We start from the raw sequence: 23,196 nt of genomic DNA, 5'->3' as shown, positions 1-23,196 counted from the left end.
CCTGATGGATCAATGAGAAGCAAGGCTTGATTTTTGGTACTTGGATTCAGACCTGCAGATTTTAAATGCTCAGGAGGACCATATGTTCCCTCATCCTGGTGTGCAGTGTTCACTTTAGCTTATGACTATCCTTTATTTTTCCTGACGGATAAATCCAGGCTCAGCAACACTATAAACCTGTCCCATAGAGCAGAGGTGCTGCTGTTGGGTTTTGCTGGATCTCTGCTGCAGAGCAGCGTTCTGCTGTGATGTGAGCCAGCTCAGAGCCTGCAGTTAGGAAGAGCAGAACAAACCCATTTTTCCCTTAGGAGAAGTTAATGTATAGACAGGAAACTTGGAGAGGGGGAAGGTAGAGGTTGCAGGCCAGCAGAAGGGCTCCTGCTGCTTTTAAAGTTGCTGTTCATGACGGTAGCCAACTGTGTTGTTAAGGTACCTGTATTGTTACACACTCTCTGCAGCGTAATGAGTAAACTTTTCAAAGGAAACAATCCCCACAACCTTTGTCCAGTACTCAAAGCAACAATATTCCTATCAATACTATTCCTTGTTCCAGAAGGATTGGGTTAGGTTTAGAGAAATCACTACCTGTGCTCCTGATCTTTCAACCAATTGTCCCAATGCCCTGCAGTCTCTTTTGATTGCTCTTGGACTTCTCTTTGTTATTTTGTCGCTGTCAGCTTGAATAACCAATAACAGATAATAATCAGAGGCCCTTACTAGATAGGGAGAATTTTCCAGTGATGTCCCTTATCTGAGCCCCTGGGAGGCGCTAATGATTGATTCATTTATTTATCATAGCGCACCACCTTCACTATTTGGTTCAAATGAGAATTTCACAACTTATAATAGTAATTTAGGCTGGCTGTGGGGAAATAAAACAGATCCAAGCCATGCAATCAGTGAGACCCAGAGAGTTGCCCCATAATATTCTTTTTTCCACTACAAGTTAGGAAAAAACCAGTAGAATTGTTAAGAAAGCTACTTGATTCTTAGCAGGAAATGTCAACTCATTCTACATTAGTCAGCAAAATAGTCTTCACGAAGTCATCTACATCTCTGATGCCTATTGAGGATAAAAGACACAGATTCCTGGTAGAGATAGCTCCAGAGAACAAAACATTCCATGACACTGCCATGGCTATGCTTTTCAGAAGTAAAAAGCACAACTTTACAGTAACTGGTCTAACATATAGCATGTTGTATTCTGCAAAGTAAAAACATCGCTCAGCAGTCATTGTTTTAGATATGTATTGTTGTGACTGATTGAAATATCCACAGGTTTTATAATGATGAATTACTTGTTTCTATCTAACTAGTTCTCATTCATGAATTTTTGAATGCATAGTAAAACAAACCAAAGCATGAGAAATAGTTATTAAAATATTCTTATTTAATTTAAAATGTTTTACTTTAGAAATGCTACAATAATTTAATATAAAAGATATTAAGTACATTTACAGCTTACACAAAGCTCAAAGAAATATCTCAGAACCACAGAAGAATAGACTGGCCTTATGATGTATAATGTTCTTTTGTGGTGCTCTCGCATCAGAGCTGCTTAAAAGTTCCTTTGTCACAGCATTTGTAGCAGAGCAATTTTTGTGGAAATTGAGATTTCAATCCCCCGGGCCTTGGTAACTCTTACTGAATAGAAACTCCTTTAAAGCATGCACAATGACATACTTCAATATATTCAAAGATCCCTCCAAAGTTACACTTGCTGAAAAGTACAGACTCTCCTAGCTGGCAGTAACAGCTAAGGAACAGATCTTACAGTTGCATCAGGGCTTTCTCAAATTTGTTGTTAGTATAATTAATATGAACCACTGATTTTAGCTCTAGAAGCTCTAGATAATTTAAATTCTCAACTAGTACCTTCCTATAATAAGATCTAGATATAAACACTTAGAGCTATAGAATCATTAAAGTTGTAAAAGACCTCTAAGATCAACCTCTTAAGTCCAACCATTAACCTGGCACTGTGTTTACAGCTAAACCATATCCCCAAGTGTCACAGCCACATGCCTTTTGAACATTTCCAGGGAGGGTGATTCTACCACTTCCTTGGGCAGCCTATTCCAATGCCTGCTCACTCCTTCAGAGGAGAAATTCTTCCCAATATCCAAACTAATCTTCCCCTGGTACAACTTGTGGCCATTTCCTCTCACCTTGTCACTTGTTACCTGGGAGAAAAGAACGACCTCCACCTCACTACAGCCTCCTTTCAGGTAGTTGTAGAGAGACAAAAGGTCCTTACTTCCTCAGCCCCTCATCATAGGACTTGTGCTCCAGATCTTCCACCAGCTTCACCACCCTTCTCTGGACACTTTCTAGAATCTCAATATCCTTCTCGGAGTGAGGGGTCCAAAACAGAATATAGTATTCATGAAGCAGCCTCACCAGAAGTGCTCACTTCATTCCCTAGTACTCACTTAACCATAAGCTCTCAAATGTTCTTAAAGCCCCCTTTAAATATTGGAAGTATAGTCCTATCCTCTGCATTCTTCATTTCAAGTAGCTCAAAAAATCTTCAGGGAAAGATTCTACATCTGCTTTACCCTAAACTACTGGTCTGATAGATGATTTGATATTATCTATTTCAGTTACTAGCCATTGTCTCAGTTTGGTTAAATGTTCCTTTTCTGTTGAATAGTTATGTGGGTGTCCCAAGAAAGATATTTATGTAGAATATAGAGCATCATGATAAAAAATTAAGTTAAGCCACAGAACTTCGCAGAAGCACTTCCATAATTAGGATACAGTGTTTAACCGTGATTCTATTGCTGATTTCCTGGAGAAAGGAATTATTATTGTTGCTGTTATTATTACTACTACAATTATATTGAAATTTTGTGGCAACAAGACAGAATCTACAAGAATGGTGCCAATATTCTTGAATGCCTCAGCAAAGTCCCTTATTTTGAGAGAGACAACCAGCGTTTCCATGAGAGTCAGATGCTGAAGGACTTTAGAAACTAGAAAAGAGAGGAAAGAACTATCAGCATGTCTAGGTAGCATAATGCAATGGAGCGTTAGAGTCCCAAATAAAGATGTTGAGAGCAGAACTACTTCAGCCATATTACTATGGCTTTGTATTTAACTTCAGTGTCACCCTTTAGAGGAAAAACAATTACCCTGGGGCTGCATAATTCTGATGCAGCTGTTTCTTTTTTTCCATTTAATACAGCCTGCAAATTTTGAATTGTGATATACAATATGCTTACTGCTGTCAGTTGTATGAGTGTAAGGGAGCACCTTCCTCCATTTTCACTAATAAATTAAATAATTGTTCTCATATGTTTCCAGATCTACTTAACATGGAGCAACATTTCACATAAACTGGCAGAATGCATAGATGGCTCACCACTGGATATTTTATATTGAAAATATTTCTTCTGGGTTATTTTGTTTTGAGAGCTTTTGGTTTGGTTTGTTTGTTTGTTTTTCCCATTTTGTATTAATTATTATTATTATTAAACAGACTAGCCACAGAAAGAGAGAAAATGTGGGGGAGAATGTATTATCATAATCTTACATTGTATGCAAGAACTAGATTCAAGGCATTGTTCCGGTCAACAGGGAGTGATGTGTGCAAAAAGCAGCAGAAGTCATTTGAAACTATTTATTAATTTAGAAACCACTATGAATGTGCAGGAAACTTGGAGGAAAGTGTGAGAATCAAATTGAGATTTTCTCCCAATCCATGATAGCACTCTAAGCAGTGGATACAGTGGGAAATTTATCTAGTTCCTAGCATGTACATGACTGCATGAACAGTGTCCTTTTTAATATTATAAAGTGGTGTTTTCTACATTGTTTCTATTCATAAATAACACAGCTTCTTTTCAGCAGTCAAAAATAAGGAGCAATGCTAGTTCTATTCCTCTTTTACTGACGTCTATAAATCCATAAAAAGAAGTTTGTTCTGTTTGAAGATAAATAGTAATTAACTGTACAACACATTGGTGAAATCACCTTAGAATCAGTATACTAAATACATTTAAATTAGACAGTAATGAGCATGAAGAACAAACACTTCACATTTAGATATTCTTTGCCAAAAGACCGGGATTTTTCTCCCTAACGGCACAGATTTGTAACCCAAAACAATTATATTTCACCAAACAAGGGGAGTATACTGTCATCCAAGTTCCTAATCACCAGATTTAATTTGTATACACATTGAGAGTTGCTGTTGCCAAATGCTCATTATGAATGGACCCGTAGCATTGCATATTTTGGGCATAATCTGTACAAAAAATTAGATAGTTATTGACTTCGTCTCCTTAAGGACCAGAGACTTAGCATGAGCTATAGATACCTTTCTTTCTTATAAATAGAATTTTCAGCTGTTCAGTAACTTCATTTCTTTGAAACTGCACATTTCTTTATCTTTCTAGTTGGAGATCACCACTATATGGCATGATAACCTTTGCAGACTACATAAAAGAAATGTTTCCTCAAATAAAAAAGTATTTGCTGGATTACGTCCTCCTGTTTCTGAAGCTGTAAATACAATATTTGAAATCAAATCATGAAAAAGTCACATCCAAATACTGAACTTGGGTAACAAAGATTAGACACGATAATCTAACTTGGTTTCTCTTGTGGCATACAGAACACTGGGCTAAACATAAATTCTGGTGTTCAATTCTTGTACCGTAATTCAGTACCCTATGGACTGCCCCTGAAGGTACTGAGAAAGCCAGCTTATATCCTTGAAAGGCTGCTTACTATTACATCTGAAAAAAAATGGAAATTGGGAAGGTCCTCAGTGACTAGGAAAGGGAAACATTGCATTTATCACCCCAAAAACCCGAAAGGATGATATGGGGAGCAACAGGTCAGCAAGCCCCAGTTTGGTCCTTGGGAAGATAGTGGAGAGAATCCTCTTGGAAGCCATTTCTGGGCAATAGAAGAAGCAGGTGGGTGGGAAAAACCAGCATAGGTTGAGAGCAGCCCTGTAGAGAACTTGTGGATACTCAATTGGACATGAGCTGTCAATTTGCACCTGGAGCCCAGAAAGTCAACCGTATCCTGGGCTGCATCAAAAGCAGGTGGACAGCAGATTGAGGGAGGGGATTTTGCCCCTCTACTCTGCTCTCGTGAGACCCTACCTTGAATGCTGCATCCAGCTCTGGAGCTCTCAAGACAGGAAAGGTATGGACCTATTGAAGTGAGTCTAGAGGAGGGTCACAAAAATGATCAGAGGGCTGGAACACCAATGAAGAAAGGCTGAAATGCTGGGGTTGTTCAACCTGGAGAAGAGAAGGCTCCGAGAAGACTTTTATTACAAGCTTCCAATACTTAAAGGAGTCTTGTAAGAAAGATGGGGACAGACACTTTAACAGATCCTATTGCAACAGGATAAGGGGCAATGGTTTTAAACTAAAAGAGGGCAGATTTGGACTATATGTAAGGAAGAAATTTTTTACAATGAGGGGGGTGAGGCACTGGAACAGGTTGCCTGGAGGTGGTAAGGGCCCCATCTCTGGAAACATTCAACCCAGGTTGGATGGGGCTCTAATCAACATGATTGAGTTGAAAATGTCCCTGCTGACTGCAGGGTGGTTGGAGTAGATGACTTCCAATGCAAGCTGTGATTCTATCAGTTTATCAAGGGACAATCATACCTGAGCAATCTGATTGGTGTTTATGATTAAATGACTAGGTTTGTGGAAGAGGAGACAGCAATGAATGTCACTTATCGTGACTTTAGCATGGCTTTGACACTGTCTCCCACAACGTTCCTGTACCTAAGCTAGGACTGTATACTCTGGAAGGGTGGACAACTGGATTGGCAAAAAGTTGGCTATTTGGGCTTAGAAGGTTGTGGTTAATTGACCATACTCTATCAGGAATTTTGTTAAAAGAGGAGTATCCTCAACTCTGCCACTGGGTTGAGACACCTGGAAGGCTTAAGACTGGACTTGAGTCATGAAACCCAAAAAAAACCAATTTTGAGTGCCTCACACTCTTCCATTTCTTATGTCAATAGATCCCCCTTCCCACTGAGAACCAGGTCCACTTTTCTATTGACCTTTCTTTTGCTGTCGATGTACATATAAAAAGCTTTCTTGTGGCTTTGCACATTTTCTCTATTCTCAGTTCTAGCTGAGCTTTTCTTTTCTGCTTTCAAATCTGTACACCTGGGCAATTGCTTAATACTCCTCCTAAATCACCCATTTCTGCTCCTTTCACCAAATATGTGCTTCTTTTCTGCAGCTGTTTCCTATTCATCCTTGCCCGCTCTCTGCCATACCTTCTTGGACACTCTCTTCCATGAAAAAAAGTGCAACAATTGAAACAAAGCTGCCACCAGACTAAGATTTAATTATTTAAAGTATGGCTTAAGGCTCTACTTCATAGACAGTAAGTCATTTTGAGAGAAATAAGAATGTTTGTGTCCTGATCTTGGCTCTCAGGAGAGACAACTAGCAGTGTAAACTTAGCACTTCAAGGCAAATACTCAATGAGGTTGCACCTTGCTCTTCTAGGTTTTTTCTGGCCCAGGAAATCTTTGCCGAATAGTGTTGAAGCTCAACAAATCCAGCAAAAGTATCCCCTCCTTTTCTTACGGATCAGGCTAACTCACAGCATGGACATTATAACACTTCTCGGGAAAACGCATAAATTTGCACCCCCGATGGTGTTTTCACCAAATCTAAAATTCCCCAAACTTATGTGAATTCTCTAATCCTTAAACTAAAGGCAGACACTGCTACCTCCAAATTTAGTACAGACATACAGATCTGTCAGTCTTCATGTTAGATTTATTCTTGGTGTGCCAATCTGTTTTGGCCTCTTGATGTATAAGCTGCATCTTGCTTTGACATTTCAGGAAATGTGCCAAGAGATTCCTTGCCTCTGACTCTAAATAAGTAGTCACTTCAGTTAGTTGTGTAGTTGCTCTTCTTCCTCTGGATATCAATAGCAAGGAAGGCAGACAGAGGCTTGAGGAGTGCAGATGTAATCACTGCCACAGTTGACTGGCAGTATAAAGCTGTAGAAATAGCTGGGAAGGTCAAAAAAGATAAGTAAAGTTCTTTTCCTTTTCATTGATTAGATTTTGGGGGACATTTTTATTAGGTCAGCCTGTTGTATGAAAAGCAGAAGAGAGTTTTCATTGTCACACAGACAAGATGAACAGCAGGTTCCTAAGCCCAGGATAAGGAAGGCTAGGCTTCAGAGCTGACATAAAAGATAAAATACAAGCTGAGCTAATTAAGGCAACATTTTGACTTGGTTTAACACGCAACTTAAGTGCACAGTCACTTTCAAATATCAGTTTGTACTCAGCTCATAGAGAAAATAGGACTGAAAGAGTAGATCTGTGTTGAACAGAATAGCTATTTAGAATTAAGAAATAATTACTGCTCTGTAAAAAAGATGACTGAAACCAGTGACTTAATGGTACCTACTCATTTTTAGGTATCTTTTGGATGATATCCAATAATTGGGAGTTTGAATGAGAATTTTGAATTTGTATGCCTCAGTTTAATACACTGAAATATTACTTTTAGTATTGGCTGGAGGTGTTAAAGTGTTGGGGGAGTTGCAAGGCCCCTTCTGTGAGGAGAGACCGGGGATTGCCTCATGGCAGACACAGTTCCATCTCTCTCCAAAGAATCCACTGTAAGACACAACTGAGCCCCTCAAGACGGTGGTACCTCTGTGAAAACATATCTAAGAAAGGGCAAAACACTGCACAAATGAAGGGGGGAAAACAGAAACAACCCTGTGAGCACCAAGGTCATAGAAGGAGGGAGAGAAATTGCTTGAAGCACTGAAGCAGAAACTTCCCACAGCCCATGGGGAAGACCACAGTGGTTCAGGTATTCCCCTGCACTCTGTGGAGAGTACTCCCAACACCAGTAAATATCCACACTGCAGACCATGGAGAGCTCCATCCAGGAGCAGGTGATTGTTTCCTGAAAGAATGCGAAAGGTGGAACCCATACTGAAGTAGATATATATTGAAGCTCTGGGAAAAGTGCAGGAGCAGGAGAAAAGTGTGAGAAGAAGGAAGTAGCAGAAAGAAGCTGTTATGAATTGACCACAGTCCCCCATTCGCCATCTCCCTGTGCTGTTCTTGCAGGGAGGTAGAGGATTTGGAAATGTGAAAGGGTGCTAAGGGAAGAGAAGAAAGAGGGGAAACTGTTTTATATTGTGGGCTTTTTTCTTCCCATACAGAAGTCTATTTTAATCAGCAATAAAATATATTATTTTTCCCCAAGTCAAGGCTGTTTTGACTGTGATGATAACTGGTAACTTATCTCATGGTCAGTTTTGTGTTGCAAGGGACATTAAAGATCACCTAGTTCCAATCCCCCTGACATGGGCAGGGACCATTGCACTAGAGCAGGTTTCTTAAAGCTCCATCCAACCTTGCCTTGAACACTTCCAGGGATGGGGCATCCATAGCTTCTCTGGGTAAACTGTTTCAGGTATCTCACCACCACACAGTGAAGCATTTCTTCCTAATACCTAATCTAAATATATCCTCTTTTAGTTTAAAGCCTTTCCCCCCTTACCCTGCCCGAAGGTACCCAAAGGCTGCTCAGAGCCTTCTCTTCTGGAGGCTGAACAGCCCCAACTCTCTAGTCTATCTTCACAGGGGACCTGCTCTAACTCTGATCATTTTTGTGACCCTCCTCTGGACTTACTCCAAAAGGTCCATATCCTTCTTGTGCTGGGAAGCCAGAGTTGGACACAGTTCTTCAGGTGGGGTCTCACAAGAGCAGAGCAGAGGGGGAGAATCATCTCTCTTGACCTGCTGACCCGACTCCTTTTAATGCATGCCTGGATAAGGCTGGCTTTCTGGGCTGCAAGTGCACATCACCAGGTCATGTTGACCTTCTCGTCAACCAACACCTCCAGCCTGGGATTGCCCCACCCACATGCAAGACCTTGCACTTGGCCTTGTTGAACCCCTTGGGCCCACCTCTCAAGCCTGTCAAGGTCCCTCTTGATGGCATGCCTTTCCTCCAGCAGGTCAACTGCACCACACAGCTTGGTGTCATCAGCAAACTCACTGAAGGGTGTAATCAATCCTACTTTCCATATCACTGACCCATGAGTTTTTTCATCTTTAATTTCTTTTCCTATTCTGTTGATAAGGGGGATTGAAAGAACAACTGGATGAGCAGGTGGCAGAGGGACAAGGTCAACCCAACACATTTAAAAAAAAAACCCCTTTAGTCTTTGAAAGAGATCTTTGATTTACTTAACCTGAAACAAAGGAATATCAGAAAATAAAGACTTAAGAAGGACCAAATCTGTCAACAAAGGCAGTAACAACTTGGTAATCCTAGAATCCTTTCAAATGAAGCAACTAAGAATGAACAAACAGAACTTTACAGTCAAAAAAAATGTATTCTTATTAAATCCATTTTGCAGCAGACTTAATGACCCAGACACTTATGGTTTATAGTTGAATATAAAATAAATTTTTCATTAACATGAAAATTATTTCACTTGAGGTATGTCTGAATCATCTCAGTTATGTTTTGACATAAGGTTGTTCAGATGGCAAGATTTAGAAGAAGTGATTAACACTTCAATCATGAAAACGACCTTCAGGGTAAGCGATCATAGCACATTATGTTTAATTACTTATTCCATTTAAAATGCTATATTGAGCAGCTAAAGTGAAAGTAATATTAGTGTTTTCATTAATATTTTTTAATATCAAACTCAGTGGAATATGGATACACATATATTTTTCATATTTTATTCTTTACATAATTGTGTACCAGAGCACATTCAGAATGCAACATCAGACTAATTTGTATCGATGAAGATATGGCTATACTCATTGATTATATTTCCTTATTTTGCTTTTAGTTTTAATTTGCTGTTTACATTCCATTTAATTTATAATTCCACAAACAGTCATGAGGGTTCCACTTGTTTGCAGTTTATTTTCAGATTCTCTAACAAATGCTTGGCTATCAAGCCAAAATTAAATCTGACATAGCTTTTGATGTTCTCAGATTATGAACGAGTTTCCTGTATTTATAGTAATGTTTATGAAATAAAAGGATTATGGAATCATACAGAGCAAAGCAGTCCCTGATTAAGACATGTTTCAAAGGCTATCTTAGTGTAAGACTATGGAAACATGTTGTTTTCTTACTCAAAATGTCTACCTTCTATGCACATTAAGTCTCATATTCGGCACCTTACAAAGTAAAATGTTTAAGGTTGTTTGTTTCTTTACATTTGTAGTACAAATTTAGCAGTTCATGTTATTACCACTAACACTCATTATTCCAGCCAATGAATGCCTGATTGTTTAGAAAAACAAGTTTTAGATTCAGTGACTCAGGAGGCATCTTCCATATTATGTTTTTATATCTAACACTGGGGTACCACCAATGTACGACAATAAGCAGTAACAAATGTGATCTTGAGCAAAGAGCTATTCTACTAGGACTTTCAGTCAGTGATTTTTTTCATTTAGTTCTATAAACCAGGCCAGATTTTCCTCATGTAAAAATGGGAGGTATGGAACAAGAATGATCAGACTGGAGAATGAGAGTGCAGAGAATTTTGCAGCTACCTGCTTATCTAGAAACTATATCCTGTGCTTCTGTTAAGTTTCTTTATGTTATGTAAGCATTTTAAAAAAATAGTAGTTTTCCAGGCCCGCATCTTTCAATATAAAATTTTAATGCTATCTCAATTCAATAATTTTTGCAATGGAGCATAAAACTTGGAAAGAGTAATGGTGTTTTTGTGTACTTGGAAGAGAGTGCTCAAAATATGTAAGGAGACAGTTTGCAGCTTTAGTATGTTGAAGTCATAGATCTGAAGGAACAACATATATCTGCTTACAAAGACCATTTTGGGCAACAAGGATGTATACTGTATATATACCATTGCTAAAGAGCAAATAAATCTAAAATAACAGCAGCAGCTGATAGAAATTGAATAATTAGATCTTGTGTCATGAAGAATACCTAGCAGAACTGAGCAGTATTGTTTCATGGGGCAACACTGGCCAGGCAAAACCAATTACAAAACTGAGAGGCACTAAGGTGGGGATGGAAAGTTAGTGTCACTGGGTCAGCTGCATCTGTGATGTGGCCTTTCTAGCCAGTATGATTGAGGACAACTAAACATACACACTAGGCTACTCCACGAGAGGGGATGCAGTAAGAACTAGAAGGTATTTTAGAAAAAAAAACCAAAACAAACCACAGGAAAGGAACTTCTTTCAAATAGAGCACTTTTTTATTAAGTCACTTCTCATTTTTGGAAAAAAATCCACAGTTTCTTGCATGCTCAGGTCACACAAGTTTTATTTTCCAAAGTATCTGTGATGAGGGCTTTAACCATGATGCATTAGTGATGTCTAAGCCTTAAGACCATTGTAGCTGCCAATTAAATCCTGACAGAAAAAATACACCTGTGTGTTTGTCATCTGAACTGTGATCTCCTTTTTTAAGGGTCTACATGAGCTGCAAAGCAGCAGATTTTATCTTAGCAGTGTGGAGAAAATGCTATAGTTTAATATTTAATAAATTATTTTAATGTATTTTTTGTTAAACATCTATTTAAAATTAAAGAAAAATATGAAAAATGCAAAATAAATCAAAATAATATAAATTTATGGAGAATTTAAAATATTAAGTGATACATTAGATGCCAAAATTTCAGAGGTAACAGAGCAGAGATCAGTGTCTAAAAAGTGTATTCTCCAAAACAGTAAATTACGTGATAACCAGAAAAAAAATCAAAATATCTGATGAATATTAATAATTTTAAAATAATTTTATAAATTAATGAACCTTTGACCTAACCAATTAAATTTGTTTCCATTCAACTTCATAAGTCTATAATATCTTAACAGTCAATGATTAAAGTTTTCATTGTACATTAAATTTTTTTTAAAATTCAACTGATCATTGAAAACAATTCACACTGCCACATACCTTTAAAGGTGTCTGGTCTGTGAAAGAAAAGTTGCTTGTAAATTGATGAAATTACTGAATATTAAAGTGGAATTACACCTGTCTTTCAAAGAGTTAAATGAATTCCTCTTACAAATTCAGTACTGTGAATATTAATATTTTGTAGTTATGTAGTATTTTCTTTCACTAGTTATGATTTCACAGCTTGGTACCTTTAAACAGTACAATTACCTTTGTTAAATTGAATATGAAAAATCAGCTATTAGCTATTTAAACTGTAATTTCTATAAAAAGTTCTTAAAACCTCAAATTATCAGAGAACTAATTTAAAATTCTGTATGGTTGCCAGGGAATCATACACTGGACATGTGCTTTTTGCTTCATAATCCAGAAAAGCGATATCTTGCTCTGAAAAGACCTCACTTTAAAATGAAATTACTTTCACTCCCTTCTGGTCCTGCTGACAATGCAATATAATTTTAGAACTTTAGTTCAACTGCTATACTGTTTATTGCATGAATTATTCTGGACTCCACCTAGCTGGTATGTCTCATAGTGGTTGCCCAAACAGTGTCACTTTAAGGAGGGGAAAAAAAAGTCACTGGTTATAATTAAGTGATGGGCAACCTATCACTAGTTTTTGAGTAATAGACACCTTGATATCACACTACTCTGTTAGTAAAAAACTAACACTAAATAGTAAAGAAATATTCTTGTAAATATACTAACAGAAGTTGTACTAAAAAATAAGTACTTGTAATAGTAAACAACTACAACAGCTAATTTGGAAAAAAAATCACAAAACCCCCTCCCGACATCCTATCCTAGTTGGTTAAATGTGTTAGGGAAAAGAACTAAAGTCAAACTGCTTGGTCAATAATGAACAATCAAAAGGAAAGCACAGCTGCACACTGCTTGTTCCTTTTCAAATTAAAGTCTCCTAAGTGCTTCAAGTGCAGGTGTCTAGTCTTTTATGAATATAACTGGGAATTCTTACAGAAACATGTACATAAAGGTTAAGACAGCTGATTTAACATCCATCAGTTCGAAATTATATCTGCAGCACCACTGCTTAGTGAACAGAAGTTTCTGTGACAAGAAAGAAGTACTATTCAGAACACAGGCCATTTAAAGAAAATATTGTGGGGGTAGGAGGGGGAGGATTTAAAAGTTTTAGGCAAGAAAATTATATAGATTTTTTGATTTTTCTCTGAAATGTCAATAATAATTTTGAAGAACAGTGCACAAGTGATATGTGGTGAAGTTTGTGGTGAATGGAAAAAGAATATACAGCTATAAATGTATTCCCAAAACTGTACTTGTCCTTTGTTCTGTGGAGAATTACGTTCCTCTCAGTTCAGTGGATGAAAAATTGCATCTTTTATCTTATAAATTATGTGGTATTCATAGCAGGCTGGAATGGGTAGGAAACAACATTTTATGCAGAAAGAATGCAGAAATGATACAACTTGAGGCAACAACTGCAAACATTTCTGCAGTTGTATGGTCCCATGTGTTTTCAGGTTGCTTAAGCTGGATCTTTCAAAACACCAGGTATGAACTAGTTCTGCAGTACACAAAGCATTTAAATAAAAATAAACATCACTTTAAGGAAATTTTACTATATCTCTACCCATCAATTATTTTGTCATTATTCTTTAAAAATGCAAAGATTAATACTAAAGATAACAGTTTAGGTCCAACAGGTCAGCAAAGTCAAGCTGTTGCCATGGTTCTGTGCAAATTCAAATGACAAGGTAACATTTTATTGTGTTTGCGAAATTTACTCTGTATCTATGGTAATAGTTCTTTTCTTGTCTGAATTAAAAAAAAAAAACACATTGATTTTCTTTGTATTGTACAATAACTCTTTTAATGGTTTTCAGCTGAATGTATGGGGGACTACAGAAATTATAAATCAAGTCTTGATATAAATAAGCTTGAGATACTTCACAAGAATTGTATCAAAGTTCTATTTGAGTTAATATTGATTTATCCTCCAATAAGGAGATGCTCCTGTTTGCTCTTCCTTGGTTTAATTGAGGTCTTTGCTATAAAATTAAAACCATGTAAAACCTGTGAAATAAACTTCTTGATTGTGGTAGAAAGTGGATCATACCTGTGAATCCAGGTAGACAGAAACACAGATAGCCTCCAAGCCTGTTGATGCAGCTTCCTCCATGCAAACAAGGCAAAGTTTCACACTCATTTACATCCATCTCACACAAAGACCCATAGTATCCAGGTGCACAGTTACAGATGAATCTTCAGAAAAGGGAAAATCAGGTAAGTCAACAGAAGTAACAGTGTGATCTATTCCAATATTTTGAAGCTTTATATATCTCCTGATGTCAAGTTAGTGTCCCTAACCCTCATCCATATTAAAATAATGAACAGACTTTTCTAATTTCCATCTTTCTGAAGCAAGCAGAGTGATTTACTCTTTGTTAAATTAGTAGAAAAAAATGGGCACAGTAATTTTAATTGAAGGTATAAGGAATGACTTAAGGACTAGTAGTCTTCTGGCCCAAGTCTTGTAGAGTGCTGTTGAAAAAACATATAGTACAAGTTTTTCTCTTGCTTTCATTTAACTTTTAGTAAACCTTTACATTTGAAAAAAGTCACTGTTGGAAGCTGAAAAAAGAGATGCATGTAGCAATCTAACTCAAGATCAATTTTCTTCTATTTCAGTCTTTTTCCAAATAAATAAAATAATAATAAAAAAAAGTAAGAGACTTTTCCCCTTCTAATTTCCTTCCAGTTTGCATACGGACAGACAACTGAGTCCGTAAGATTTGCCTGCTTTACTTTAACACCAAATCCTTGTCATACGCTTAAGGTCCCATCCAAATCTCAAGGCAGTAAGCAGAATTAACGTAATAAAATCAGGGAATCAGATTTCATTTAGTAGTCACTAGCCTGTTAACAAGATCCAGGCAAGTTCCATTGTTTTTGCAGGGTCTTGATAAGCATTCATTGATTTCCACTTCACACAGGGTCCCAGTAAAACCATGTTGGCAGGAGCATCTAACAAAAAGGATGTCAGTACATTAATTTTTAGTTCATTCTAAAGAGTCCAGAAAAACACAGCAGATATTGAGGGGTATGAATTATGTGGTACCAAAATCATGTTTGCTTTTTTCGGGTCATTACAAAGGACTATATTTTAACAAGCTTCACAAGTACAGTGACTGTAGACCAGTAAATAAGACTTTCGTCATTATTAGCTTAAGGCCACAGGCTTTGTGCTAAATCCACTGTGCAAGGGCTTACATAGGACTTGCCTTGGCCTGACCTGGTTTTCACTTGTTTTGACACCTGCCCTGGAGTCAAGTAACTGATGCCTCCTATGCTATAGTTTCGGGTCTGCAAATAGCAACTATGGTGAGAGTGCAAGACACTGGGATGATCATGGTGTTACAAATAATAGCCTTTTGTGTCCCACACTTGAAGGATGGGATGCCATCCTCCAGAATTGGGTTCATGGGAATCTTGCGAAGTTTAGTAAGACCAAGTGCAAGGGGCTGCACCTGGCTTGGAGTAACCCCTGGTATCAATATAGACTGATCAAGAGCAGCCCTGCTGGCAAAGACTTGGGGGGTCCTGGAGCATGAGAGACTGGACATGAGCTGGCAATATGTGCTTGCAATCCAGAAAGCCAATTGTATCCTGGGCTACATCAAAGGGCCAGTAGGTCAAAGGAGGTGATTCTACCCTTCTAGTCCAGTCTGGTGAGACTCTGCGTGGAGTGCTGCATTCAACTCTGGGGTCCCCAGCAGAGAAAGGACATCAGCCTGTTGGAATAAGTCCAGAGGAAGCCACCAAGAACGGTTAGAAGGATGGAGTGCCTCTCCTATGAGGAAACTCTGAGAGTTGTGGTTGTTCAGCCTAGAAAAGAGAAAGCTTAGGGGTGACCTAATTGTGGTCTTCCAGCACCTGAAAGGACCTTACAAGAAAGAAGGAGAGGGACTTTTTACGAGAGCATGTAGTGATAGGTCAAGGGGGAATGGATTCAAACTAAAAGAGAGTACGTTTAGATTAGATATTGGGAGGAAGTTCTTTACTGTGAGGGTGATGAGGCACTGGAACATGTTGCCCGGAAAAGTTGTGGATGTCCCATCCCTGGCAGTGTTCAAGGCCAGGCTAGGTGGAACTCTGAGCAACCTGTTTTAGTGAAAGGTGTCCCTTCCAGTGGCAGAGTGTTTGGAACTAGATGATCTTTAAGGCCCCTTCCAACCGAAACCATTCCATGATTCTGTGTGAGCTGGGGAAACTGGTAAACAGTGCAGAGGAAGTAAACTGTGATAAGAAAATATACAGAAAAGGCTCCAAGCAGACCTGAGACTGAAGATGAGAGAACCCCTACTGTGAAAATCACACTTCTCATGAAAAAGACTTCCTGATGCCACTGACTCACGGTAATACTGCCAGTTCTTCTTGAGGAAGATCAAAATCACTGATCACAAGATCCAGACATTGTGAGAGTAATCATAACAAAGGATACAAGAGCTACGTAATTGCAAGATTTCTTACATAACAACTACAACTAAATTGTTCATGAAGATTTTCTATTTATTTCAACTCAGATTATTTGCATTATTTTAACAGGACTAACAACAACAGTTTTCTGGATTTTATTAGATTCTTAAGATTTTAATTAGCTCTACAATAGATTTTCTGGTTCACATGTATGGTGTACATGTATGACTTTTTGCTCACAAGAAGATCTAGACTGTAATGTAGCTATTAAACACATTGAAGGTCAACAGACATTAGACAGGCAAAGCACCAAAGCAATAGCTAATGATAAACATCCATCTATCATACTGTATATCTGTCATTCAAATAATTTTCCTCACCTGTAGTTATTGATCCCATCCACACAGAGACCTTCATTTTGGCACGGATGGGAGATGCACTCATCACTGTTAACTTCACAGTAAGTACCCTCAAATCCTGAAACATAGATCACATTAACTGTGAATGAATGAACTCTACTACATGATCTAAATATAAGGGTCACAGCTTCTCTTGGAGGTTTGGCTGTCTGAGTCTAGGAGCAACTTAGACAATGCAAGTGGCAGGCCTGAGAAACCTAAGCCTCACTTGAAGCCATTCAAGAAAGAGATGAGGGAAGTATCAGCAATGATTACCTCTTCTTTTTGGAGCATTCAAGCTGAGGCTCTTTGCCCTGGGTGTCTGACTGACCTGTGTTGCAGCCATGTGCATGCCTAGCCATGTAGCTGCTTATTTGAATGCTGACTTTGGCCTTCAGAGTAGCTTCCTGGCTTGACCTTGGGTCTGTCCCATTCCCCGTAGCTTTGACTGGTGCTCTGGCATACTGTGCTGATCCTAGATACAGCCATTGGGCCTGACCTGCTTGCCATATTCATATACTGTCAGAGAGCAAGGTCCCTGCTCTGGCAGCCAAGGATTCCTGGCTTACCTTTGCTCCTGGAGCAGTCACTGCTCGCTGACTCTAAAATCAGGGCAACAAGTGGAAGGAAACAATCCTAAAAGAATTTTCTCCAATTATTTTTGTCCTTAACTTCAAATAATTTCCAGACAGTGTATGAAGTCTTAGGATACTTTAATGAACCAGAGAGAACAGATTTGGTATGAGCATCTGTATAAATATACTGGGGAAATGTACCCCTTTTTAAAAGACTGAAAAGGCTTTCTTGGGGAGTGCAGAACAAAAGAAACTAAAAGCTAATTCAGTAACTAATATATTGCAGAGCATAGTGGAAGTTAGAGAGACCACATTTATTCAAAGCAGTCAGTAGCTGAGAAAAAAAAATTAAGTGGTTTTAATATTTAAATGAAGAAAAAATGTGATTAAGATCTTATCTGCACAGTACATTACTTGCATAATACATTACATTTACCTGTGTAAATGTTCCAGAATATACACTAAAAAGAAATAAGTCATCTTTCAGTGATACATGAACACTATTTCTGCTCTTAGAATACTATATCTTAAAACTTCCACCTAAATAAATGTTCTGCTAAATGCATGGTTGTGTTAAAATTGTATACATACAGTGGCTAAACTATAGCTACTTAGTTGAATTTTGCACAAATTAAATATGTATGTTTTCAATTGATGTAATAATGAAACCACTACAGTGAGTAAACTATTTGCACTGCAATGAGAATACACGACTCCTGATTGCTTATTGACTAAAGAACATTTATGGTGTTCAACAAGCATTTTTGAACATCAATTAGATGAAAAAATTAAATTAAGACAACTATAAAAAATAGTTACTGAAATTCAGTATAGTATATTACTATATTGAATTTAGTATATTACTATATACTGAATTCAGTATACTGAAATTCCGTATATATTAGTATATACTGAATTCAGTATACTGAAATTCAGTATGTATTACTATAAACATGATGAAGGTTTTATTGGATGTTTTGTTAAAGCAACAGGGAAAAATTGTTCCCTATACTTTTTTAGATACTCAAATAAGGATAATAATTGCTTTTATTGCTATATAATGTATTTTTAGTTTTCAAAGTACTTAATGAAAGTGGGGAGATCATGAAAGACAACAGTTAGAATAGTATGGCTTATTTTTATCTAGAGAAAACCATTACTGGAAAAACAAATGTCTTGGTCAGAGTTGTAGGGAAAACTGTAGAAAGAAATCTCTGCTGGCACTCTGATATATTTTCTAAACGTGAGCCCACATTAAAGTAGTTGGTATTTTATTCTTAGCAAGATTATTTCTGTTTAACAGCTTTCTGGGCTAGACCTGACTGAAATGAGTTCTTAATATTTGCTGAAGGTTTCACAGCAGTGTCTGCTACAAAGGTGAAAAAATAAAGCCTGGAATGTATCTCAGTTTAAACTAACCCTTCAATTACAGTCACTTATACTGCTATGATGTTATTCTTTTTTTTCAGAAATGTCATGCTTCAGGAAATTAAGGGATACCCTCATTTATTTACTATTTGTATGATGTTTCACAAAAACAACCCAAAACACAAACACCCAATGGTAAAAGAATTGCCATAATAAGGAAAAAATTATCTGTCCCAGTGTACTGCTTTGAAGTAGCTCCCTCAGCACAGGCAACCTTGTTGTATTTTGAATGTTTTAGTTTATTATTTGCAAATGGGTCTGAATCAGAGTAAGCAATACGAACATTTTTCTTATCTGTAGCATGTGTAATATGCATCTTAATGCTGCGATTTGAACCTTCATCTGTATCTGCCTATAGTTTAAGGAAAAAAAGAAAACAACTGTAAACTAGCACTCCAGAGACCAAGTTCAGTACTAGACCTGGTCACTGACACACACACAAAATAATCAGTAGCTGTCCTTTTAAAACATGCCACTCCAGTTCCACTGGGTAAGAGCAGAAAAGATGGTAACGTTTCTCTAACTCTGGCTTAATTAAGAAATTGGAGGCCATAGTGAGAGACCAGGATCCACAAGACCATTTGTAGTCAACTTCAGCATCTGTGATTTCTCATTTATTTGTGATGTTTGACATTTTTGAAATTAAGTTTCATTACAGAGTAGAAGGCTGTGCCAATGGGCAGGGAAAATGCAGCTTCACTGAAATTAGTACATTTAAAGAGAAAGCAAACCAATGTAATACTATGAATAACTCAGAGATACTCCACAAAGCTTGCACACCCAGTAACCAAACAGAGCAGGTTATATTGCTGAAACTAGTACATATTCATCACATTTCTATTACATATTTATTACACTTCCTGAATACATGCTAATTATTTCTGTGGACTTATGTGGACATGGTTTTGGGTCTTCTGGTGAATCTTTTCTACTAAAGAGTATCTCAAATATGTGGTCAAGTCACAAGGTACTTCTCTTATCATTCTTTGCTCTAATATGCAGTCCTTGTTCTCAAAACTAAGACATCTGCTAGTACATATTAGTCTCCATTACAGATAAATGAGGATGCAATAGTTGGCAAAAGACACAAGATCAAAATGCTATTGTACTCAAGTTAAAAGAATTTTCCCACATCTTTGCCCACTGCTGCATAGACTCCCTTTTAAAAGAAAATATCACTTATTTGGTAACAATCCTGGTAACAGGCTTGATGCTATAAAGTGTTTTTTATTTGTTAAACATATTTTGCTGTACATTAGAAAAACTGTTACATTAGAAAAACTGAAGGTGTAAACAGAATCTCATTGCCTTACTGGTATCTACATTTTTTTTTTTAAAATCAAAGGGATACACTACTTAGTTTGAAATACTTATTATTTTGTTGAAAATATATAGGCATTTTTGAGGAAGTGAAATGCACCTCAGAAATGTTAACATTTTCATAGTAACAGAGAACATTTTCCAGACTCTCAGAAATTAACAGAGATGACAAACAACTGAAAATCATTACAGTACTTTGTGTTAGAAAATCTACATTTATTTCTCTGTATTTCTAATTGTTCAGGTGACATGAAAGTGACTTTAATGATATGAGGTCTAGAAATGTCTTAAATGCTGTTACTTTAAGATGGGACATTCCTTCTGTTTCTCTGAAATATAGGAAATGAATCCTGCATGTCTTAACTCTGTCTATGAGATTTTTGAGAGCTGCGAAGTGAAAGAATATGCAGAGTATAGAAGCTAAATATCTGTTGTCATATTTATGATCATTTTTATCTCCTTTTTCCATTGCAGAGAAATACTACAGAATTGACCTCTGCAGGTAACATAGAGGACTAACAGGGTCCTAAAAAGATTCTTTCGCTATAAGATCTCTACTATTTTATTCATCAGCACAGTATAAAGGATTATATTTATATTTGTCTCCTTACCATGAACCATTTATGAACCAATGTTTGCAAGCAGCAGAGATATCACAGCCGCCCCATAATCATTAGTTCAGGTACTTGGGTTATTCAGCATAACAAAGGCAGTACATATATCAAAATCAAAAGTGTGTAAAATATTAGACTCTGTAAAAAGGCTATTTCCATCTGTGAATTATGTATGTGTGTGCCTGAAAAAGAAACTGGATAGAGGGGATCAGGAATCTGACAATGGTAATCTGAATTTGTATAATTTCTGTTCTTCAGCATCCACTTGTTATTTCTGCTTGGTATTATAAAGTTTGTGCATTATTATGATTTTCACTTAGCCTTGTTTCAGACATGGACTGAAAGATATTTTGCCTCAGTTCAAACTTCTAGCTCTAATATCCTATAGACCAAATAAAAATAGCCACTAGCATGGTAGAACAAAGGATATAAAAAAACAAGGTCTCATGGGACAGAGTTATTGACAGTAGTCTGATAAGAGGCTAAAAAGTCCTGGAAAGAACTGTTTAAGAACAAGGACTTCAGAAATTACCCCGAAGCATCAAGAGAGTATTGCTTTTAGAAGGACTACTTGGAAGATAAAGAAAAAATAAGATGGCTAATGCCAGTACAAACTGTAGCTATTGTTTCTCCTTAGACATAATACAGTGCTCTTCCTAGATATCTTTAACAAATTTTCCTGGAACAAGACACATAATTTCCCTACACCCTAAAACTAGTGGTTGTAACCTTGAGACCCCTGCAATTCCTTTTGCATAAACCAGATTTTTTCAAGTTCTCAGCTTTTAGCCTTATATCTTTAAAGCTGCAATGAGCACAAATAAGATGACAAAGCTTTTGAGTACTTATGTGCTGTAATGACATAAGTTGCTGCTCTCTGTTCTTTTTACATCTCTCTAAAACTGTGCTTCCCAGAACTGTGTAGATTAAAAAAAAAAATCCCTACAGCAATAATAATCCAGCAACAGGTAACTGGTAAAAAATTCAGCCTGTCTACCCTTTGATAGAATTGTCCTAAGCTGCCTAAATAGTCAGTAGAGTGACATAAATATTTCTATAGCATTAGTCATTTGATTCTGTATGTCTGCTTTTGAGTGAAATGCATAACCTCAGAAAATGATAGCACCTTAATGTAATACTGTGTACATCTGTATCTGGTCAAATTAATCCAGGTATTTCTAGTATATTTGTTTCAAAAATACATACAGTATTTAATTGATCTAATTTCCCATCTGACTATCATAACTCATTAAAATGTTACTGAATTAACACAGAAGCTGATCAAATAATCCATATTTTTGGAAAGAGTACATAAAGCTTTGATATGAACACTCTCTCTATATGTATGCAATGTATAATGTATAGTGTATCCTGATAATTTTTCCATCACAACCTAACAGGTAAGCAGAAAATTGCTTCCATTGTAATAAGGAGGCTGCATAAACATAATGAGTTCATCCTATCCATATTACTTGGACTAATGAAGGAAGATCTACATCTAATTTTAGTGAGAGATTCATTTCTACCTTTTAAGAAACAGAAATTCCAAGAACTGTCTTAATCAAACAACCTTGCCTTTCACTTCCTGTTTTTGTGTCAGCAACAACTGTATCTGCTTTTGCTACTAATCTTGCCTTGCTTTAGCTCCTAGATATATCTACTCAATTCTCATAGAAGAATAAATCACTGTTATAAAACTCTCTTATTAGAAAACACTAGATATTTTCTGGCCCATAGTTTATGGTTGCAAATTATTTCTTTATCTTGTTATTCTCTATAATATTTATGTGCTCGTAATTCCCCAGGTTTCACACTTTGTGAAAATTGTTACCTTTTATGTCCCACTTCATCATTAATTAAGCTTGTTTTTTCAACAGTCCTAGCCAGAGAGCTGATCTTGCACTGTGTAGTTGTATGTCCTCTTACAGTTTTTCCTCATTCTGAATATATCTTTTTCAGTAATTTTTTTGGTTTGGAACTAAATTGTTGTCAGAATGCTGAACTACTTTTACCAAACTGCCCTGTCTTTCCTTTGTGTTGTCTTTACAAAACTAACACTTTTGTTCTTGACATTATCTAGAACAGCATGGGCTAATGCCATACTCTATTTCCAATCTAGTTCACTTATATATATATTTGGATTTTTTGCATGTAGACTTTTTGGGGAATTTATGAATAGTTGCCTAGGCTCAACTACAAATATTTCATTATTTAAATTCTCACATTTTTTGCTCACATTTCCTACCTTGTTTCTTCAGAAACTTGCTCTATTGCAGTGATTCTTAAACTTTTGCAATAACTGCCTCCCCTACAACATTCTTGCAACCATCAATATAACACCATACAATTGTAGAGATCGTAATGTTTTAAACTGTTTAACTTGCTTGTGTGGACAATTTAACTTAAAGTTATGGTATAACACTGTTCCAGAATCTATGATATGAGATCCAAGTTTGTTACACAA

At 36.9% G+C, this 23,196-nt stretch overlaps 1 protein-coding gene across 1 annotated transcript in view; it reads right to left on the bottom strand.

The window, feature by feature from the left end:
- EYS (eyes shut homolog) overlaps nucleotides 1-23,196 on the bottom strand; it is an 863,631-nt gene that overhangs the window by 443,060 nt on the left and 397,375 nt on the right. The window contains exons 24-26 of the mRNA XM_064650232.1: nucleotides 16,778-16,874; nucleotides 14,838-14,945; nucleotides 14,038-14,183 (exon numbers count right to left, since the gene is read on the bottom strand). Coding sequence (XP_064506302.1) covers nucleotides 14,038-14,183; nucleotides 14,838-14,945; nucleotides 16,778-16,874 — 351 coding nt within the window. The remainder of the gene's footprint in view (nucleotides 1-14,037; nucleotides 14,184-14,837; nucleotides 14,946-16,777; nucleotides 16,875-23,196) is intronic.

This window comes from Pseudopipra pipra, chromosome 3, assembly GCF_036250125.1.
Source record: "Pseudopipra pipra isolate bDixPip1 chromosome 3, bDixPip1.hap1, whole genome shotgun sequence".
NCBI classification, from domain to species: Eukaryota; Metazoa; Chordata; class Aves; order Passeriformes; family Pipridae; genus Pseudopipra; species Pseudopipra pipra.
Note: the sequence above shows the minus strand (reverse complement) of the source record. Positions and strands in the feature narration are given on the sequence as shown.